The sequence below is a fragment of the Sebastes fasciatus genome, chromosome 7, assembly GCF_043250625.1.
Source record: "Sebastes fasciatus isolate fSebFas1 chromosome 7, fSebFas1.pri, whole genome shotgun sequence".
NCBI lineage: Eukaryota > Metazoa > Chordata > Actinopteri > Perciformes > Sebastidae > Sebastes > Sebastes fasciatus.
Window position 1 is genome coordinate 2,142,289 of NC_133801.1, and position 21,827 is coordinate 2,164,115.

A 21,827-nucleotide genomic window follows, 5' to 3' on the forward strand; every position below is an offset into this window, starting at 1 on the left:
GTCATCAAACGAAATGGCGTCTGATAAACATTCACTTCGTTTCCTGGCACAAAGCATTTTACAATAAAGAAATAAAAGAATGCAGAGATGCAGAATTTAAAGACACACTGTGGCAGGTGACTGCAGAACAGCTTGGAATCGGGGATGGTCACAAAACAAAGGCTGTAGTAAATATCGGACAGCAGTGATTGAGCTCTAGGAAGCTAAACGATTTAATTTAATTCATTAACCCCATTTGGGACTACCGCTCTCCATCGCACCCAGTTAATTAATTCTGTTTTCTCATAACCTGGAACTTCATGAGCAGTGTCCAAATTTTGTTCTCGTCCCCAAAAGCAAATGAACCAACATATCCTGATATAGAAAATATTCAATACTTTCTTATATCAGGACATTTTATTGTTTATTATCTGTCACATACGGTGTGTTAACAAAGAGACCATTGGTGCTACGAGAGCCGAAGAAGAAATGTGAAACAACACATCAACAATATCATTTTTCTAATTTATTTATGAAAAAATATATTTCTTGATTCTGACTGAGACATTAGGCGCATTAACATAGACATATATACAATTCTCTTTCATAAATACACAATTATTTACAAAAAAAGGCAAAATTAAATAGGAAAACTGTCTTCTGGAGGATATGTACACATTGCATTGTTTTCTTAAATTAACAAAGATAGAACAAAGACACGACTACACAGGAACGACACATATTTTTGGTATCAAATGGAATAATCGCTGTTGTAAAAGTTTCTTATTTTCCAAATATAAAAGTATAAAAAACACGCTCAGCTGTGTCTGTAGTCTCGGGAATGTTGCAGAACAACAGCGGGCGTCTTTATTGTTTTCCTGTTTGATCGATGAAGGCAGCAAGAGAGAGAAAAAGGCAGCAAGTTTAGTTTTTTTGATTCATAGAAAAATAAATTTTGAAAACCTACAACAGTGGGAGAAAAAAAAAGCAAGTAGAATCACAGGAAGACGAACGGAAAAAACTGATTTGATTTGTGAAATAATTCCAGCTCGGCTGGACCTCCATCCAGCCTGTGATGTGTTTGACTTTTCCTTTACATCTTGTCAAAGGTAGATTATCTGCTGGTTGTTGATAGAGGTACAAACTCTCCCTGATTCACCTGAAAGGTAATTTAGACTGAGATTAGAGCAGGGAGTGTGGATGTGACTGGGTTTAAAGACACATCACCAGCAGAAAGGTCTCCAGTGGATTTGAATGGTCTCGTAAAGACAGGATTTGAACATGAAATAGAAAGTCCTGGATTTAAGTCCTGTTGCAGTTTTCCATAAGAAGAGGCACTTCAGAGTTTGGACGTGATTGTAGTTCTTCTCCTAACAGGCCACAATGTGATGCTTCACTTTCAAAAACAAGAAAATAAAATAAAATGGACGGAGTCACAAACTGTCCAGTTCGGCTTTCAGACAGTATAAAAAAGTTCAGTTTGTTTGACCTAAAATAAAAATCTCCCGTCCCCGTAAGCAGGTCCTCTGATCGATTTTGATTGACACATCATGTTGTGAGATTGTACAGGAAACGGTTGCCACGGTGATTAGGGAGCATAGCTAAGGCACCGGTCTTTCCGATTGGCGGACGGTTCCACTTCTTAACGTCCTATCGTTCGATCCAAAGAAAATTCAGATATACACACAGAAATATTATATTAAGATTTAAAGTATAAAAAAAAGATAAATTGTGCAAATGACGCCGGACATTCACTCTTTCCACTTTTCTCTCCTCCATTCTTTCTTTCTTTTCAGAATCATTGTCATCCGAACATTGTCAATATCGAAGCAGAAAAGAATAAAAAAGTCCTTTCTTTTAGTTTTGTTCCCCCCCCCCCTCCCATTGAGCAGCAGTAATAAATATTAAATAAAATAACGTGTGTAGAATAGATCCTCTGGGTGAAAACATTTCAGGCCTTCAGCGTAAAAGTTCCTCCGCTGGCGGTCTGAAAACTGGAGGTTATACCTGAGAACGAGACAGAGAAACAGCAGTAAGTCATCAGCGTATGGGATGACTTTTTCTGGGTCAGATAAAAAAAACGTGCCATTATTTGGATGCATTTGGAATCAGACTGGAATAAGAAAAGTCTTACTTCCTAAAGACATTTGAACATGTTAGCTTTTCCACAAACATCTTATGAGTTTTGATGAAGCTGTTGAATTACTTGATCCCTAAAAATATATATATAGGAACAAGCTGATTTTGAAAAAGGTGAAGTTTCACAACATACACTCTTGGCATTCTCCATACTTTTCTACAAGTCATGCCGTGTTGTTTTGAACAAACTGATCACTTTTTGAATAAAAAAGATAATTTCCACTTAAAAACTGATTTATCATTTCAACTGTTACTTTCATTCAGAGTTGTTGATTCTTGAAATGTTGAGAAATTAGACCTACATGTTATTATTCAACCCTGTCTCCCAGAAAAAATAACGTTCCCATACAACTAAACTGCATAACCAAAATACGTTTTGAGGGAAAGATATTTTCTACGGGGTTACGGTTACAAAGTTTTAAACAGTTTTAAACATGTGATTAATGTTGTTAATTGAACTACTAACTACTTAGTTAAACTACTGGGTTAGGTTCAGTATAAAACATAAATTGGCTTAAAATTACTACGACATTGAAACAAAACTACTTAGTTAGGTTAAGGCAATAAAACTACTGGGTTAGATTTAGTAAAAAAAACATCATGCTTTGGATTAAAATGACTGAAAACAAAACAAAAATGCAACAAATGATTATGTTTCGCATGGGACATAACACAAAACAGCAGCCTCTTGGAGGAAAGTCCGGTGTTTGTTGGACCCATCCACCGCCCCTTTCTCGCATGTTATACCCGTTATTAATCAATAAAGTTTTTATTCAACATCAATTTCATTCACGGTCGTCACCTGTACTACTTGACTCGCTGCAGCCGTCCAGACTTACAAACGTATTTGTGATACGTAAAAAGACAAACGTAATCCACGACAAAATACGTTTCCTTCCCAACATAATTGACAATTTAGTTGTCTGGGAACGTTATTTTTTAGGAGACAGGGCTGTAAATACCTGGAGGTTAACTCAGCAACATAAGACTGTTTCAGTATCTTTGTTAAAATGAAAATGATAAAAACATCTCTGCACTCTCGGTCTGAGATATATGACTAAATGTGAGTGAATAAATTAATCATTATCAATGTAACCTTGGCTTGATAATTTTGTCACCAACCCAACAAAACAACACACTGATTTATTACAGTGCAGCTGTTTGCAGTACGCAATAACAAAACTATTTCTGTTATTTTCAGATTTAACTTTTTTTTTTGGTTTAGTTTATTTGTGCAAATTAATAAATACACATAGTATAAAACAAAATGCCAGAATTAGCCAAAAGGCTATTTTTCATCTGCTGTCTCTGGCCAAGGTGTTAATTGTCTACATTTTTATATATTTAAATACATATATATTATATATTATATAAATAATAATAAATAATTAATATAAAATAAAATGTATAAATGTGTGCTCATTGTCAAAACCAAATTAATTCAGCATATTTTTAAATAATCTTATTTTTATGGTGAATATTTTTTGTACTTTTTGAATCAGTTTTGTTTGTAGAAAATCTGGAGGCGAAGGCCGGAGCAAGTATTAAAAGCCAGTATTATCTCCGGTGCCCATTTCCCCGAGACCTTCACTCAGTCATACTTTCTTACATACGTGACGAACCAGAGGTGCGATTAGGACCAAACAAGAAATATATAAATGTACTGGTTGTGTTGGTTGTGTTGGTCGACGTGTCCTCACCTCAGTAGCAAACACACACTGCTCCATCTGCTCTGGGATGATGTACACCGGGTGATACAGACTGTCCTTTGCAAAACTGAGAGGAGGGACGATGATGGACGAGTCACACTTCTTACTGTTAGAGAGTGAGAGAGAGAGGGTTGGTACCGCGGCAACAACAAACAGGAAATACTCGGTGAAGGTGTGTGAGCACCGGACTGATCAGATAACAGACGACAAACAGGCTGCGACTTGTCTTCAAGATTTCAGGGAAGTTAAAAACATGAACACAGAAAGCCATCAAACCAACATCAGGTCCTTACAGGTCAAACTTGTTCCTGGCCAGGCGCTGCTCATCTCTCGCCAGGTTACAGTCTGCCATTTTGTTTTTAAAAATAGCCATGTTGTCGCCGCCGTTCTCCACCAGCGCCGCGTCCTTATTGGACACTTTAAGTTGTCCTCCCGGGATGAGGAAGGCCTCCTTCTCTCTCAGGCTGCTCAGCGGCGCTCCTGGTAAACTCCCGTTATACGGTCCGCCCCCGCCAATCACTGCGTTGCGGTTGTTCACGGTCTCCAGGTCGTTCTTCACTGACATGGTGAGGGCCGACAGCTGCCTGCCCCGGCGGAGCTGACGCAGAATGTGGATGGCGGCGAAGACCAGCAGAGTCAGCGTCACCAGGCCGAGGGCGACGGCGGCAATCAGTGCCGGAGGGGCGTCGCTGTTTCCGGGCGGTTTTATAGTCGTCCTGACGGGGTACTCGCAGCGTGCGCCCATGAAGCCCATCGGGCACTGGCACACGGGGCCGGAGAAGTGGGTGTAACACGTGCCGCCGTTTTCACAGGGGAAGTGGTTGCAGGGGCTGGTGCGCACGGAGCAGTCCTTGCCGGTGAAGCCGAGCGTGCACGTGCAGGTGAAGTCGTTGAGGGCGTCCACGCAAGTGCCGGCGTTGCGGCAGGGGTTGCCGGCGCAGTCGTCGACGTTGGTCTCGCAGCGGGAGCCAGTGAAACCGGGCCGGCAGCGGCACATGAACTGCTTCCCGACGTCCAGACACTGAGCGCCTGCAGGGAGGAAGACACGGGGACGAGTTAGTTAGAAACACAACCTGAACGCAAGAAAACGACGGAGACGGGATGAGAAGGACAGATCTAATCACATCACACAAAGATATAAGGTTTATGTTTCACGCTGTCATCTATAATCTGTAATCTATAATCTGTCTGGTTCAGCAGAATCAAATCAAGGTAAGTTATCTGTTTGTGCAAAATTGCAATACAAGCAAGAGCTTCACAAGAAAATAGCAGACACAATATGGAAACAAGACGATATCAACAACTATAGTAGAATAACAGAAATCTGGACAGGGAAGGAGGCAGATTTTACCAAAAAAAGGTGCAAATATTGTTTTAAATCGGATCTAGACCAGCAAGTTTATCACAAGAAGAGCAAGAGAGATGGTTCGGAAGAAACAAGGAGGCTAGAGGTAAAAAAAATGTGACTGTTAGCTTGTGGTGAAATACATTCTGAGGGTGGACACCTTATTTCAGCACTCATCAATGGGAATATAGTGCTACAGGAATGAGTCCTAAAACCTGGATATGAGTTTTGAGCATTTTAGCACTTCCTGTTGACTCATCTGGAAGATAGTGAAACATAAAAGACAGTTAGTCAGACGCCTGAAATAAGGTCTGTGATTAATAGAAGCTGAAGAGATTTAAACGTTTTGTTCTGCGATATAAAACACATCAATAAATATATCTCACTTGTGAATTTTGAAGCTTTTACGTGTCACTATAAAGCAGCTAAATGAGACGACTAAACGTCATCACGCCGACTCGTCCTCCTTTACAGCCTTGTTGTAGCTATAGTCTTAGCAACGTTAGCTTTTTACTTCTGGCGATTGCATTTACACTTCAAAAATTATAGAAGTGGTGTTCATTTGTGGAGATTATCTTGCTGAACAAAACGTGTTTATTTTCTGCAATAATCCCAAACCCAATGGAACAATCCCATTGGCTTTTCGTCAAGGGAACCAGAGAGATGCTAACTTCCTGGTTGGCCTACAAAAATACGCCATCCTTGCAGCACTCTGTAACATTATTGAGTGATGCAGACATGTTACAGGGAGAATCTTTTACTGGTAATACAGTAGCAGCATGTAAACTGAAAAGCAAATAAACAGAGGACCTAGAATGGAGCCCTGTGGGACGCCAGAGGACTCAATACTCTACCAGAGAGTCATCTTACAACATAAAACATTGTACACGTCTATTAAAAAGTCCTGTATGTTGTAATCAACTGCATCAAAAATACCAAAGTAAAGAGCTGAACACATTTTTTTTCAAATACTAACGAAGGAAAGTCAAGCTCAGCAACGTTGCGTTAAAAAAAAACTAACAAAACCTGAGTTACGTTTCTTTGGGTTTTTGGTGGTTTTTGTTTGCTAAAGTGTGAAATGATTCACGATCTTCAAAATGTTTTTGTTTACTTTTCCAAAATGAACAAGAAGAGTTTACGAGAAGAGACTCCATCTGGACAGAACCGAGGGCGGAGAGAGAGAGATGAGAGAGAGAGAGAGATGAGAGAGAGAGAGAGAGAGAGAGAGAGAGAGAGAAAGAGAGAGATGAGAGATGAGAGAGAGAGAGAGAGAGAGAGAGAGAGAGAGAAAGAGAGAGATGAGAGATGAGAGAGAGAGAGAGAGAAAGAGAGAAAAAAGAACATGTTTATTACATTTCCTCTCAACAGATGACGCTCATCAGGACAGAAATGTGTGTGTGATTAGAGACGTCCTGAGGAGATGTTTTCCACGGTCTGCGTGCGGTTTACTGTAAAACACTGAGGAGATTTGTGAATTAAGGCTTTAGATTTACTGACTGATCTTCAGTCTTTGTTCTGATTATTTTGTTTTGATTATTAATGAGCACTTTGCAAAACAACACTGTCTGTTTGACATTTACTGAGACAGGAAAAGGAAGGACGAAGGGGAGAGGAGGACGCTCGTCCTCTTGCAGCGACTCTACTAATCTGGAGATGTTTAAACGGGACCTGTGAGGTCCAACAGTTTGTTTTACAGTGTTTACACTGTAAAAACAAACTGTTGAATCAGCTCCATATTTGGTTGCTCCGTGCAGCAGGATGTGTTGCAACACTGCAAACAGAGCGGAGCTGCAACCGACCACTCAGCTCTCTGTGTGTGTGTGTGTGTGTGTGTGTGTGTGTGTGTGTGTGTGTGTGTGTGTGTGTGTCGGGCTCACTGAGAGGCAGGAATGATGGCAGATTGAAGATAAGCAGGCAGCGGTTTCGACACGCTAATGAGGACCTGAGGGAAGACTGGGACCCTCAGAGACCAGAACTGTACGTTAAACTGTAATATTCAGTGATAAAGTTGAACTTTGTGCTCCGTCAGTGGAGCCGTCTGATCCTGATTATCCGTCTGCTCTCATAAAGCCGACTGGATGATGAGAACAGGTGACTGAAGTCTGAGAATCTTTCTTCACCAAACCTCCATTCAATTACAAAGATCTCCTCATAATCTCTGTCCTTTCTGATGAACTCTATTAACAGTGTTTTACTGATTTACTTCCGCTCTTTTACGGTTTACAGTTGGACATTTTCCAAACCGTTTTCTCTTCCTTCCAGGCAGCATTTCACAACACGGGGGGAAATCAACTTGCAGAGACTTGAAGCTTTCTGATTGATCTGAAATTCAATCTGCACCGTGCATTCATGCACTGGTAAGAAAATCAGACATCCTAGACTACTAGGAGCAGTCAGAAAACTAAACCTACAACAACATTGAAAAGGCTCCTGAATTTGGTTTTGTCTTGCAGCGATAAACTATGATGGATTATCGCTCTGCAGCAAGTTTCTGCAAGGTGATTAAACACACAAAGTGAAAGTAAAGGCCGCCTGGAAGAAGAGAAATCAATCTAAAAACCGATGGTACGCTTTGTAAAATGCCCAGCAGTGACAAAGTTATTTGTAGTAAACAAGTTCACGCATACGTTTTGCGTGCCACAGCGAGCGGGGCTAAGAAAGGTCTTTTTGGCACACAAGAGGACCGGGCATTTCAAGAGAGAAATGAGCCGTGGATCAGTCCTGACAGCGCTGACTGACTGTATCAGGCTGAGAACCGCTGCCAGCGCTGGATTCCTGCCCGAGACGAGTGCAACCAGGTAGAGAGAGAGACGGACGGACAGACAGATAGATGGGGAGGTCTGAGAGTCTCCAGGCTTGTTTACGACGGCAACAATGAGGACGAACATGTTTGGGTTGTCAGACAGAAGGAGATAAGACGTGTTGAGAGGCTCCTGCGTGACAATCAAGGCGTTTATCTGCCCTCTGGCACACTAACAGATATCTGATGTGAAGCTTTAAACCCAAACACTCCATCTCTGCACATGTTTACTGGTGGAGAGCAATCCAATCCAAACTGAACTGAATTGAATCAAGTTACAATTTTAAGCATTAAAATCTGTGTTCATATGCTAACGGTAACCTCAAATAACTTGGGGTAATGTCCCTTTAATAAACTTTTATCGCCTCGTTTCCAATCTGGCAACACAGAAACATTGAATAATGCACCAACAGAAGTTCCTCCTGCACTAAAAAACTGAATTATATCCATGCAAGCTCCAAAACCTTTCTATGAATGAATGCATTGTTGTTTTAAATTATTCTATTTTCAGTTTTTGTACATGTTGGAATAATGCTCGCAGAAGAGCTTCACACAAACGTATTGCAAAGTTACTACTGAGGATCTGCAGAGAAGAGCTTTAAACCGTATTAAAAGAGTTTCAACCTTTACTTTCTGCAATAAAAAAAACTAAAAAGCCTGTTTGGGCAACAACAGGTTTCACTTTGTGGCGTTTATGCACATGAGTTATTGGTTCTGGAGATAACGCATCAGTGGAGCACAGTGTTTTCTTTTGCTTTTTCGACACAAAGGCCATTGACTCGTTATTTAACATGGATCAGCTCCAACGTATCAGTGCTTGTTATTACCAGTGGCCTTTAAACCACGTTTATCACTATCCTTTTATTATTATCATACAGATCATTGCTGCTATTAAACGCTGTGCTGCTCCAACTCAGTACAACAGGAGAGCTTATTAGCTCTGACAGCAACCTGCAATAACACACTCACACAGAAAGTGCCCTTAAAGGGGCAATTCATTAACTTCACAACAAGTGGTTGCCAGTTTGTTTATGGTCGAGTGGAATCCTCATAAATTTGAATGTGCACAGACAGGCGAAAACCTGCAGCACAAAACCTCCATTCCAAGGGTCGTGTCTGATTGTGAGACGTCACTTTGGCCGAACAGACACTTGTGGATACGGCAAGCATAAGTCACGCTCAGACAGCTAATATGTGCTAACGTCAGTTCACATTCACATATCCCGCAGCCTGATGGAGATACCAGTGTAAGAGCGACCAGGCATGGCAGCAGCAGCATCCTTTTATCTCTTGGTACTGGAGTGAAGCCGGGAGCTTACCGTCAATTTATGCATTTTTTTCCACACTAACTGGCAACTTGATCACTAATGACAGAGATACCGACGTCTTTATACTATTGGCTCACAAGCTTGGTTAGAAACGGGAACTGAATGTCAGATATCTTCCACGGATGTAAACAAACCATTAATTTTGGAACCGTCAAAATAGTATTATTATTATTATTATTATTATATTGTATTATTATTATTAGATTTTTATTTTGTTTAAGAAAAGCCATACTTTTATTCGGCGCCTTTCTAAAACATAATAATCGAAGTATTAGTCTACGTAAAAATGTTACCAATAAGACCTTTAACTTAAAAAATAAATAAAATCAGGGCTGAATCTTAAGAGAAACTACTTCAGGAATTCAATTCAATTTTGATGATTTGTAAACAAGTTCATAAAAGTTAAAATACAACTATTTTAACAGACCCATTTTAGTGACCTCTTAAAATAGTTGTGCTTTCATTGTAACTGTAAGATGTTGGTATGTTGATGTATCAGAACAGTTGAACAGTTCAATGAACTGTTTGGCGTTTTGTTTCAGTTTCAGTATTACTAATGCAGACAATGTTTTCTGTCTTTTAGACCTGGAGTTTGCATGAAGACTTTTGCACTGAAACAGTCTTGAATTCATCTTTCAGACAGATCACACTGCAGTATTAACAGCGGCGTTCCACAGGGCTCAACTCTCGGGGCCACTTCTCTTGTTATAATGTCACCAGGAAAATATGGGATAAATGTATATTTCTTTATGCAGATGACACACAACTGTACATCTGTGCTTCCTCCCCTAACAACACCAGCTCACTGAATCTGATGAAGCTCATTTAGGATCAAATAAGGCGCTTATTGCAAACTTGAAAACCCAAATTTGTACAATTATCTCGGCGTTTGAGCCAATCGAGACAAATATTCTGGGGTGCACTAAGTAAGAACTTATTTTAGACTCTTAAGAAAGACAGCTGCACCCTTTATTAGTTTAGAAACAATAAGAACAAACACGTTTTACCGTAATGAAGTGAAGATTTACAATCTTCTGCTTGTTCCCTTTGACTATAACCTTTTGTTGTGGCATCATTTAATCATTATACCACCTCGTTTTGTAAATAGTTTGATATAGATTGACATCGGATGAACTGCGGTAAATTAATAAATGCTTAACTGACTGATAATGAACCCTTTCATGATATACAAGCGTTCAACCGAGGTCGTCACACAGCTGATAGAGCTAATAAAGGCTTCACGGTGAAGGGTTGCAGCCAAGTATGATGGCGTACACGCTGGTATGCTCGACGAACTGCCCCTGAAACTGCAGCAGGTGGATCCAGTCAGTTTAGATTTACAAACAGATTAACTGCCAGAGAGAAAAGTGTGTGAAAACTGTGCTGCATATCTGTTCTTTTGCTTCGACTGAGTAGAAATGAAACCACCTGCACAACAAGGCTCTCAGTTATACTTGAAGCAGATTAATGATTAGATCGTCCTACCAGCAGTAGCAGCAGGACACTTGACCCGCTTGGCAAGTTTGCTGCTGATGACATAATGATAATGACCTCTTAATCTATCATATAAGTTTAAACAGCTTGTGTGGTGTATACATAAGCTCTTATAACTATACAAATACTATAAATACCGGCGCACCGTGTCTGATTAAAGTAGCGTGCAGCTTCTAAAAACACAATAATTCACCTTCATACCTCGTTGCTGTACTCTGTGATTCTACCTGCTGTTTATAGCTACAGAAACAAAAACACACAATTCAAATATCTAATCCTTGTGCCCATGGACTTGAGCATCCTGTGAACAGACATCTGAGACGCAGCCAAGAGGCAAAAAGCCAAGATTCTTAAGATGCATCGATATATCTGGAGCTGCTTCGCTGGAGAGATGGAGGCTGAAACTGATTACAGGAAGTGGTTGAACGCCGGCCGCCTGCAAGTCTGAACTTCCAGAAAGTCTCCGACTATCAACAACTATCTTGGTTGTTGTTTTGTGGCTTCTGTAAAAAATGTAACCAAGCTGACAAGTACTGACAGAACTGTCCCAAAAAAAGATGTTTTTGAATTCCTTCAGATAATACACTCCGGGTTTTTATTCTTTTTATAACCACGCAGCATCTGATAAGTCCAGCGAGCACAGGATCAGATCGGTACATCCTGGACTCACTGACAAACATATAAGATGCAGGAAATGATGTCACAGATTTACACAGTATCGACACGAATACCAATTTGTTGCCCTCAATGTTGTGTAATCTTTTTCCCCGAGGTATCGAATATCAATATTTTTCAAGGTATCGTATCGAAGATAGAAATTCCAGTATCGGGTCAACACTGTTTCAGACTAAAGGATGACATTTCTACACCGGACACGACTAGTAATAGATTTTGGGGATTTGGTGCGTCTGGTTGGTTCGTGATGACACTTTCGTGTTATGTTCTTGCAAAAGTGCTAAAAAAAATCAAATCTGCGGCACTGCGAACTTTGCGTTTTCATCGCGACCCGTACCAGCACACCTGAGTTTATGAGCTAATAAATATACTTTGAGTGTTAACTTATCTTATCACTTTCATTTTGTAATAAACTCTGAAGTCAGTCATCCTGGCTGGGGATTTAATCTGATGTTGAATCAAGGCAGCAGCAAATTAACCAGACAGAAAAATACGATATCGAACTGATTCCGCTGTGAAATTGAGTAGAAATCTGACTACTGTGGTTGTAAAATCATTTCAGGGTGTAAAAGTAAATGAAGTTGGATTACAGGTGGGGGTCATACCGTTAGCGCAGGGGTTGCTGCTGCATCGGTCGACCCTCTTCTCGCAATTGGAGCCCGTATACCCGAGCGGGCAGCGGCAGCTATACCCGCCGCTGACGTTCTCTTCGCAGGTTCCTCCGTTAAAACACGGCCCGTCCGCGCACTTCATGGCGCTGATCTCGCAGTTCTTCCCGTAGAAGCCCTGAGGGCACTCGCACGAGTAATCATTCTCCAGATCCTGGAGCAAAGATGGGAGGAGAAAACAGAACAAGTTAGATATTAATCACGCTGCAGGGTTTTTGAAGGATTCTGGGAAAGCAAAGCTATTTGCTCAGTGACTAAATGAATGCAGATTTAGAGGTTTTGCAGGCTGATTCAACAAAACCTTCTTGATCTGAGTGAAGATGTCAGATCCGGTGCGCTGACTTACTTTGCAGCTGCCGCCGTTCTTGCAGGGGTTGCTTTCGCACTCGTTGGTCTCGTTCTCGCAGTTCTTGCCGCTGAAGCCGGGCCGGCAGGTGCAGGTGTAGCTGCCCTGGCCGGTGTTGGTGCACGAAGCCTCGTTCTTGCACGGCTTGTGGTTGGTGCAGTAGTTCAGGTCTGGAGTTTAGAGACAGGAGGAGAGTAACAGAAAGGTTAGGTCAGGAAACAAGATCTTTTTGTATGTAAACATGAGCCACAAACGTCGGACTTTTCATGGTTTCAGTAAGATTTGAATTCCTTTTCTTGTCAAAACTAAACTTAAGACATTATTAAATAAACATGAACAGGGCTTCCAATTTGGTCTACCTACTTCACTCCCTTTTTAAATTCTTTCTGAATGATGGTTTTTGTTTGGCAATAAAGCAGGAGGTCAAACAGTAGATCATCTTCATGTCACTGGAAGATTACTGCAAAAATGTTCATGCAAAATGTTGATATCTTATCCTCTACAGAACGATGAACAAAGCTGGCACGTAGACCAAACCTTTTGTAGGAATACTTTTACTAACTGATGAGAAAACTATAATATTGTATACGGTATTCTCAAGAAATGAAGACGAGATATTTGCAAGCAAAGGAGGGAGTTTGGTGCAAGTTTTGTAAAACATCTTAGATTTGTTTTGAGGGATGGGAACGCTAAATGTCCAAACCTACTTTGCCTGATAGAGAGTCAAATAAGAAGGTCAATTTGTGTGAAACTGCCAAATAAAAGCTGCAGACAGGTGATGTGATGTTTGTGCTGCAGATTCACATCCCCATGAGCTTCCTTCTACTAAAGCTTTTTATCTATAAACAAATGTTTTCCCAAATCTCTGTCTGCCTAATATCTGAATATCTAACGTTCTACTGTCTTCCAGCTTAGACTGACAAATGTTGGTGTGTTTCCAGGTAGATTTTCTGGTCTTGGTTCCCAGATTTCCAGCCCCAGACGTCCCCTCTCTACCGCATTAAACATCATCAAAACATCTGCAGTTTCACACCAACTCAAACTAGCTTTTAAAATAACCTTGTGGATATGATGCTGCAGAACATGACAATCATTAAATATCTATACAACAATATGGCTAGGGATTAATTGCCATTTTTATTTAGCTTTTGAGGTTAAAATATTCTAGTTTTACACCTTAACAACCTGTTTTGTGCACGGTGAACAAATATAATGTGAAATAGATCAGATCGTGTTGGTTTTAGGAAACGTTTGTTTCTTATTCGCTCGTATGCAGACGATAAACCACTTTATATTAAAGTGAAACCTGCTGACACAATACAATTATAGAATCTATAAATATACATTTTATATGTTTAAACCATACACTTTTTATTCTGCAAACAATCTTAAGCTGCACTATAGGTGCCACTATAGCTTGTTTAAGATGTTTTTATCTCACGCTTCCCTCACTACTGCAGTTTACTTTTGCTCTTTTTATCTTGCAGTTTCTGTCCTTCACTTATCTGTCAAATATAATTGCTGTAATATAATAATAAACCTTTAGTGCACCACTGCAGATGAGTAAAACAACTCCATTACAAGTTATGAACTAGTTCACAGATTAAACAGAAACTATCGTAATGTCAACGTCGTGTTGGAAAATGACTTATCTGCCCTGTTTTTGGCCATTTAATACAATTATTATCAATATATTATTATATTTCATTGTTGTATTCCTTCCAAGCAGCTTTTAGTTTCATTTCATTTCACCGCTGTTTGTAAAAACAACTTGCAGACATTTTAAACGTTCTCATGGAGTCATAATAGTTTATGTGCTGCAGGGACGCTCTGACTTCTGAGAACTGAATCGGCTGATAAATAACGTTTTGTTAATGCAACTATGCGTAAGATAAAAGATTAATAAATAGGTGACAATGGTAACGTGAATTTGGAGTCCTTTATTTGGATTAATAATGTCACATACAGCCACATAGATTTTACTTCTCAGTCCACAAACTCATCATCATTATCGTCACTATAATGACAAATATCTATGAAGACATGACGCCGACTGTGATGGAGAATCCGTCTGCGGCAGGTTTTTATGTCTCCGCGAGTTGAATTTATAGAAATAAACAGAAACTGAACCAGGGAGACGTTATAAAATCTGATGGTATGATTTGGTAAATGGTGCTTTTTGTTTAGCTGCAGAGTAGCTTTGCTTTCACAGCCACTTTCAGTCAGTCATCAACCCTCTAATTAGCATTTTAATGAATATTAATTTACGTCATCTGCAACCACAGCCAAAGCCCAATTATGAGAACAGACCACACAACATGTGGAGTCTGATGTGATGGTCTAAAGGCGGGTTAGGTAGTCGACATCTGTGTGCTTTAACAGCCACAATAAACAACGTTTAGTCATAATGAGTTTGTGTTTTCTACTTCTAAAATGCTTCTTTTGTGTCTTAAAACTGGCCAACAGAAGCGTGTGTGTGTTTGTGATTTCGATGACTAGACCGGCAGCGACCCACCTTGGTCGCAGTACAGGCCTCCCCATCCCTCCTTGCAGTTGCACTGCCAGGGCTGCTGGCAGGTCCCGTGGAGGCAGCCGGGGTGTCGGGCGCACTCATCGCAGCGCTCGCCCTGCCAGCCCTGCCGGCACACGCACTCCCCGGGAGACTCGCAGTAGCCGTGCACCTCGCTGCAGCCCGCCGCACAGATGGCTGATGGGAGGAGGAGGAGGAGGAGAAGGGGGAGTCAAAAAGAAAAGAGAGGGAAAGGGAGAAAGAGGGAGAGAATGTTACTATGAGTGCATGTTCTTCTCTCAATCACAAAACAACCCACCCCACCCTCCTCTGCCTCCCCTCTCAGGGCCTCTCACTCACACACACACACACACACACACACACACACACACACACACACTACAAGTGCTTGTTAAGTAGTGGACGAAGCAGCTGGCTCACACAACAAAAGCAACACATGCCGTCTCTTTTCACGCAAGGCAGCGCACATTAAGCTGCAGCGCGTGTCCCCCTGTTAAAACGGGCGGGTGGACTGGGGGCCGACCGGGGGCCGAACGGGGGCCGACCGGGGGCCCGACTGTTGAGCTAAAAACAAAAGGAGCCAACACACACACACTGTGGAAACAACAGAAGCTCTAAGATCTTTTTTTTGGCGATGGCGTTGACAACTGCTTGACTTAACAATTTCAAAGCCGCTGGACAAAAAAAAATGAAGCGCCAAGGGTCCTATTCTTTACCCACGCTCCCCACAACCCACCACCTCCTCCTCCTCCTCCACCTCCTCCTCCTCCCTCCCAATCTGAAGAAACGTTAGAATAAAAAGGGAGGGAGAGGAGAGGAGTCTCACTACTGTTAAAAAAAGAACATTTTACAGCGTATTTGGGTGCTTTATTAAAGCAACTTTTCATGAAACCCTCCTCAAAACTTTAATCTGTACAAACATCCTACAGCTTCCTAATACAAGAGACATTATAGATTATAAATAAAAACACATTAAAACATGTTTAAGTCTCAACAAAACCGTCGCTGAGCTCTGCAGACAAACTGGATGTCCTTACAGGAATATTATATTAGAGAGATAAAATACTTTTCAGCATCGTACAGTCAGGTGTAGTGGAGGCAGTACGCAGGTATACGGAGTATGCACGCCTCTTTTTCCGGCGGTTCAGCCAAAAAGCCATAAGAATATATAGGAGAGGAGATCACACCCACTTCCTCCTCTGTAGCCTACCCGTCTCTACCTCATCAGCGACCAAACACAACTGACTTTAAGTTCATTATTTGGTGGCGAAGACACAAATTAAACCCCTAATGTAATATTAAAGCAACATGAAGAGGCCTTAAAGGAGCATTCTGCTGTTTTAGAGTTAAAGTAGCAGTGATTTCAGACGTTATAGTTTGGTTCCGGTCGGCGTCAACACTCACGGTCAGAGCAGTACTCTCCCCTCCAGCCGTCCAGGCAGCGTCGGTTGCCGTCGTCGTCGCAGGTGGAGTGGCCGAAGGTGTCGTTGCGGGGCCGGCAGAAGGCGGAGCAGGCCTCGCCGTGGTAGTGCTCTTCGCACACCACGTGGTAGGAGTAGCGCAGCTCGCTCTGGTTGCCGAAGTGCACGTCCTGGGACCACTCCTCGCCGACCGTCAGCCTGCGGCGGGTCGCCAGCCGGCTGATGAGATTGTTCTGGTTCTCTGGGGGAGGGGGAGATGAAGATGGAGGGAATGTTAACTGAGGAATTATTCCAAAAGAAATATCTCTTTCTATCATCTTCCTGTGGGGAGTTTAGTTTAATGACTTTCCAGTGACGTGATCGCACTTTTATCTCCAACCTGTTCTCATTCCCCTCAGCGTTCGGTACCCTTTACCGCCGGTATAAAACCACTAGACGTTCCTTTAACTACAGTGTAAACCTAGTCGTCACGGCAACAGCAAACACTCAGAGAAAGTGCAGCAGGTGTGTGGTGACATAGTTTTAAAAGCGAAAAGAGACACAGCGGGCGAATGGGTCCAACAAACACAACGTTTTCATCCAGGAGGCCGCTGTTCGTGTCTCGTCTTCACACCATTCAGTGTCATCGTCACGGTACAAACGGAGTAGTTTTAAGTCCAACCATGTAGTTCTTTCTAAACCTAACTGTTGCGGTTTTGCTGACGCCAAGGGGCGTGACAGAGCGGCGGTATGTGACGAGTTGGGATGAGAACGCCATCCATGGGATCGGCTACTCCAAGTACGTTTTATATTAACTTCACAGCAGCAAACAGGAGACTTCTAGTGTGTTCAAATCTGGCATTTAACATCTTCTGTGTCAGAACATCAAATCTAAACAGGATTTACTTTCACAACGCGTTCAGAGGGAAACAGCGCCGCTGTCGCCGCCTGGCGGTGAAGCAGCAGCAGCAGCAGCAGCAGCAGCAGTTTACCTGTAGACTCCAGTCCTGAAGACTCGGCGTTCCAGGCTTCAATAATCAGAGAGAACGTCCCCTGAAAATGAGTCAGAGAGGATCCATTAAAGACCAGGTCTATCATGGAATCAATGATCACACATGCACACATCTAGTCCTGCAGGACAGTCCATGTTTGTTTGTCCTTTATTTATTTATTCATGCGTGTAGAAAGTGAAATAAGAGGTTATAAACACTGATGTGCAGTGGCGGCCGGCCAATAGAGGGCGTCCCTGAGTCACACACAAACAACATTACTACTACTACTAATAATAATAATACAAATTATATAAATTGTCAATATTTGTGTTTTAAATATGGAATGAACCCAGTAATATGTGTAATTTTTGTAATGTGATTATATTTTGTATAAATAATCTGAATCTGTAAAGTAACTAAAGTTATTAGATGAATGTAGTGGAGTAGAAAGTCTAATATTTAGAGTAGAAGTAGAAAGTACCTCAAAATTGTATTTAAGTACTTAGTTACATTCCACCACTGAGTATATTTTATACTGTTGTGTTTTTTAAAAGCATTATTTACTCTTCAACTGTAAAGTAGTAATGTGTTTTTGATACCTTCACTTTGTTTTTTGCATTAAATCATACCGCGATGTTTTCTGAGATTGATTGGATGTGGCACCAAAGATAGATAATGTACACTGTAAACAATCTCTGTTAATGTACAGCAGGATTTCAACAGTATTAACCTGTTATTGCTAAAAACAGTGCTCCTCTGTTAATACAAAAGAAAACCTGTTAAATTACTTTAACTGAACTATAATGCATTCTTAAAAAACATCACTTTACTGCTGATCAGCTGTCTAAAGGATCATCAGTAACAGTTTCATGCAGTATTTTAATTCTGGGACCTGATCTGCTCATGTGAGGCTTGTACATCATACATGATTGTAAAATCAGTGAATTATCTTTATTGTTCTTCATCACATGTTGTTCTGGTTTCATTCTGTGCTTGTAGCCAGCTAGAGACACACAACAAGTCTATTATAGCCTTTTTAAGTGCCTTTAATTGTATTTAGTGTGACTATTCCTGTGTCTGTAACCTGCTAAGTCTATTCATCTAGGCAAAAAATAATGTTTATTAAAATGTATGTAAAAAATAAATAGTGCATTAAAACAAATCTGTAAGATAATGTAAAAGAAAGGTGAAAAACATCTATATAATGTATCTTTAAACAGTAAATTAACTGTAACATACTGTGAAATTAATAAAAGAAAAACAGTATTTTTCATTAACAGTATAAAGCTGTACATTTCAGCGACAGTATAATCATTTTAATTTTACAGTAACATAAAGGCAACCTTGCTGCCAGTTCTTTACTCTTATTTTACTGGGAAATACCTTGAAACATTTCCACCAGCCGCCACTGCTCATGGGTGAATGTGCATATGTGCAGTCTATAAAGTGGTATATAGGATGTATAGTGTAAAGTAACTGTAAAGTGCACCAGTGGTCCAAGATGGTTGCAGATAGTGCATGTTAAAAGGCAGATAGTGCATGCTTAAAGGCAGGTAGGGCATGGTTAAAGGCAGAGAGGGCATGCTTAAAGGCAGGTAGTGCATGCTAAAAGGCAGGTAGTGCATGCTTAAAGGCAGAGAGTGCATGCTTAAAGGCAGGTAGTGCATGCTTAAAGGCAGAGAGTGCATGCTTAAAGGCAGGTAGTGCATGCTTAAAGGCAGAGAGTGCATGCTTAAAGGCAGAGAGTGCATGCTAAAAGGCAGGTAGTGCATGCTTAAAGGCAGAGAGTGCATGCTTAAAGGCAGAGAGTGCATGCTTAAATGCAGGTAGTGCATGCTAAAAGGCAGGTAGTGCATGTTTAAAGGCAGAGAGTGCATGCTTAAATGCAGGTAGTGCATGCTTAAAGGCAGGTAGTGCATGTTTAAAGGCAGATTGTGCATGTTTAAAGGCAGGTAGTGCATGTTTAAAGGCAGATTGTGCATGTTTAAAGGTAGATTGTGGAGGTTTAAAGGCAGGTAGTGCATGTTTAAAGGCAGATTGTGCATGTTTAAAGGCAGGTAGTGCATGTTTAAAGGCAGATTGTGCATGTTTAAAGGTAGATTGTGGAGGTTTAAAGGCAGGTAGTGCATGTTTAAAGGCAGATTGTGCATGTTTAAAGGCAGGTAGTGCATGTTTAAAGGCAGATTGTGCATGTTTAAAGGCAGATTGTGCATGTTTAAAGGCAGATTGTGCATGTTTAAAGGCAGGTAGTGCATGTTTAAAGGCAGATTGTGCATGTTTAAAGGCAGGTAGTGCATGTTTAAAGGCAGATTGTGCATGTTTAAAGGCAGATTGTGCATGTTTAAAGGCAGATTGTGCATGTTTAAAGGCAGGTAGTGCATGTTTAAAGGCAGATTGTGCATGTTTAAAGGTAGAGAGTGCATGTTTAAAGGCAGATTGTGCATGTTTAAAGGTAGAGAGTGCATGTTTAAAGGCAGATTGTGCATGTTTAAAGGCAGGTAGTGCATGTTTAAAGGCAGGTAGTGCATGTTTAAAGGCAGATTGTGCATGTTTAAAGGCAGGTAGTGCATGTTTAAAGGCAGATTGTGCATGTTTAAAGGTAGAGAGTGCATGTTTAAAGGTAGAGAGTGCATGTTTAAAGGTAGAGAGTGCATGTTTAAAGTAATAAGAGAGGTTATAATGTGAGAGCTGCAGATTATTGGAGTGTGATTTTTGTTGAAGAGTGACATTCGTCACCTACCGGCCACTTAAAGTGGAAGGGCACCCTGATGGGCGCGCTCCCGGAGATGGAGTTGGAGTCGGCGCCGAAGATCTCCGTGAGCGCGGTCCCGTACGTGCACGGCGGCTCCGGGTTGATGACGTTCTGAGAGTGTTTGAGGCACACGCGGAAAAATATCTGGCAGTCGCGGCTCTGGTAGCGACAGACGCCTCTGGAGCTGGTGAAGGAGTCGATCTTCAGCTCGAATACCCCGGAGGAGAGGACCTGAAGAGAGGAGGGTCAGACACGGAGGGTTAGAATTAAAATATCATCAATTATTTATTTATCTATTCATCTATTTATCCATTTATCTATTTATTTATGTATTTATTTATTTATCTATTTATGTATTTATTTATGTATTTATCTATCTATTTATTTATCTATTTATCTATCTATCTATTTATTTATGTTTCTATTTATTTATCTATTCATTCATTTATTTATTTATTGATTAATCTATTTATCTATTTATTTATTTATTTATTTATTAAACTATTTATTTATTTTATTTATTTGACAGGGACAATATATGAAGGCATCGTTACAATGAATTAAAGTGCAACTGATGTAATATATATAATAGAATTTCTAGCTTATTAGCAGACCTTGTCCGTGGTTAGGCTTTTAATAAAAAATATTAAAAATACTATATATAATATGTGCCAGTATATAAATTATTTAAAATTACCTCTTCACTTCCAGCTACAAGTTTTTGCATTGTTAATAATAATTGCATAATTTCTTTATATTTTTCATATTTAATGCACATTTTGTTGCCAATACTTCACATTTATTTATTTTTATATATTATATCTTGACGGCTTGACTTTTAAAATAAAATATCATCTGATACAAGAATGTGTAGATTTAAAAGAGACAAGCTGGAAAACGTTTTAAAATTGACCTTTTTATCATTTTATTTCTGCATAAATTGATGATATTTGTGACTTCAGATTCTCTGCACTGCATCATTCACCAGTTAGGGATCATTAAATGCAGTGACGGCTGTTGGAAGTGTTTCTAGGTGGAGCTGTAGTGCCACAGCCAATCAATTTCCTTTTATTGACAATTTTTTTATTTTATTTAATTTTTCAATTTATGATTTGATGCAAAAAAGGGAAGGGATCAAAAACACATGACTACTTTTCAGTTAAATAATCAACAATTACTTTATTCCAACAGGAGCAGTAATGAATGCTTAGAAAGTACTCAGTGGTGGAAAGTAACTAAGTACATTTACTCAAGTACTGCACTTAAGTACAATTTTGAGGTACTTTTACTTTATAAAAAATAATGTACTTTTTACTCCACTACATTGATTTAATAAATTTAGTTACTTTACAGATTCAGATTATTAATACAAAATATAATCAAGGAATAAATTATATATCATAGATTAAACTACCAGCAGTATATAAAGTCATTAAAATGAGCTCCACCTTAAACCAGCTGCAACATTAAAGTGATCTGACCTACTTATATATATATATATTTAATATCACACATTTATTATAAATGGTCTTTTACTGATATTTTTGTTGGATATTTTTCAGAAAATGTTCATGTATTTATTTGTGTATTTTTCGCATGCTTTTTTTTTACTATTTCTTTCCCATATTTTATTAATAATTTTCATACATTTTTTCACATATTTCTGAATG

The 21,827-nt window shown here is 40.1% G+C and overlaps 1 protein-coding gene across 1 annotated transcript in view; it reads right to left on the minus strand.

Annotated features, from left to right (window-relative positions):
• Positions 1 to 492: 492 nt before the first annotated feature.
• Positions 493 to 21,827, minus strand: part of dlc (deltaC) — a 22,559-nt gene continuing 1,224 nt past the window's right edge. The window contains exons 2-10 of the mRNA XM_074640978.1: positions 20,146 to 20,388; positions 17,406 to 17,466; positions 16,418 to 16,675; positions 14,999 to 15,190; positions 12,484 to 12,653; positions 12,075 to 12,291; positions 4,121 to 4,856; positions 3,819 to 3,933; positions 493 to 1,986 (exon numbers count right to left, since the gene is read on the minus strand). Of these exons, the coding sequence (XP_074497079.1) occupies positions 1,981 to 1,986; positions 3,819 to 3,933; positions 4,121 to 4,856; positions 12,075 to 12,291; positions 12,484 to 12,653; positions 14,999 to 15,190; positions 16,418 to 16,675; positions 17,406 to 17,466; positions 20,146 to 20,388 (1,998 nt within the window). The 3' untranslated portion in view covers positions 493 to 1,980. The remainder of the gene's footprint in view (positions 1,987 to 3,818; positions 3,934 to 4,120; positions 4,857 to 12,074; positions 12,292 to 12,483; positions 12,654 to 14,998; positions 15,191 to 16,417; positions 16,676 to 17,405; positions 17,467 to 20,145; positions 20,389 to 21,827) is intronic.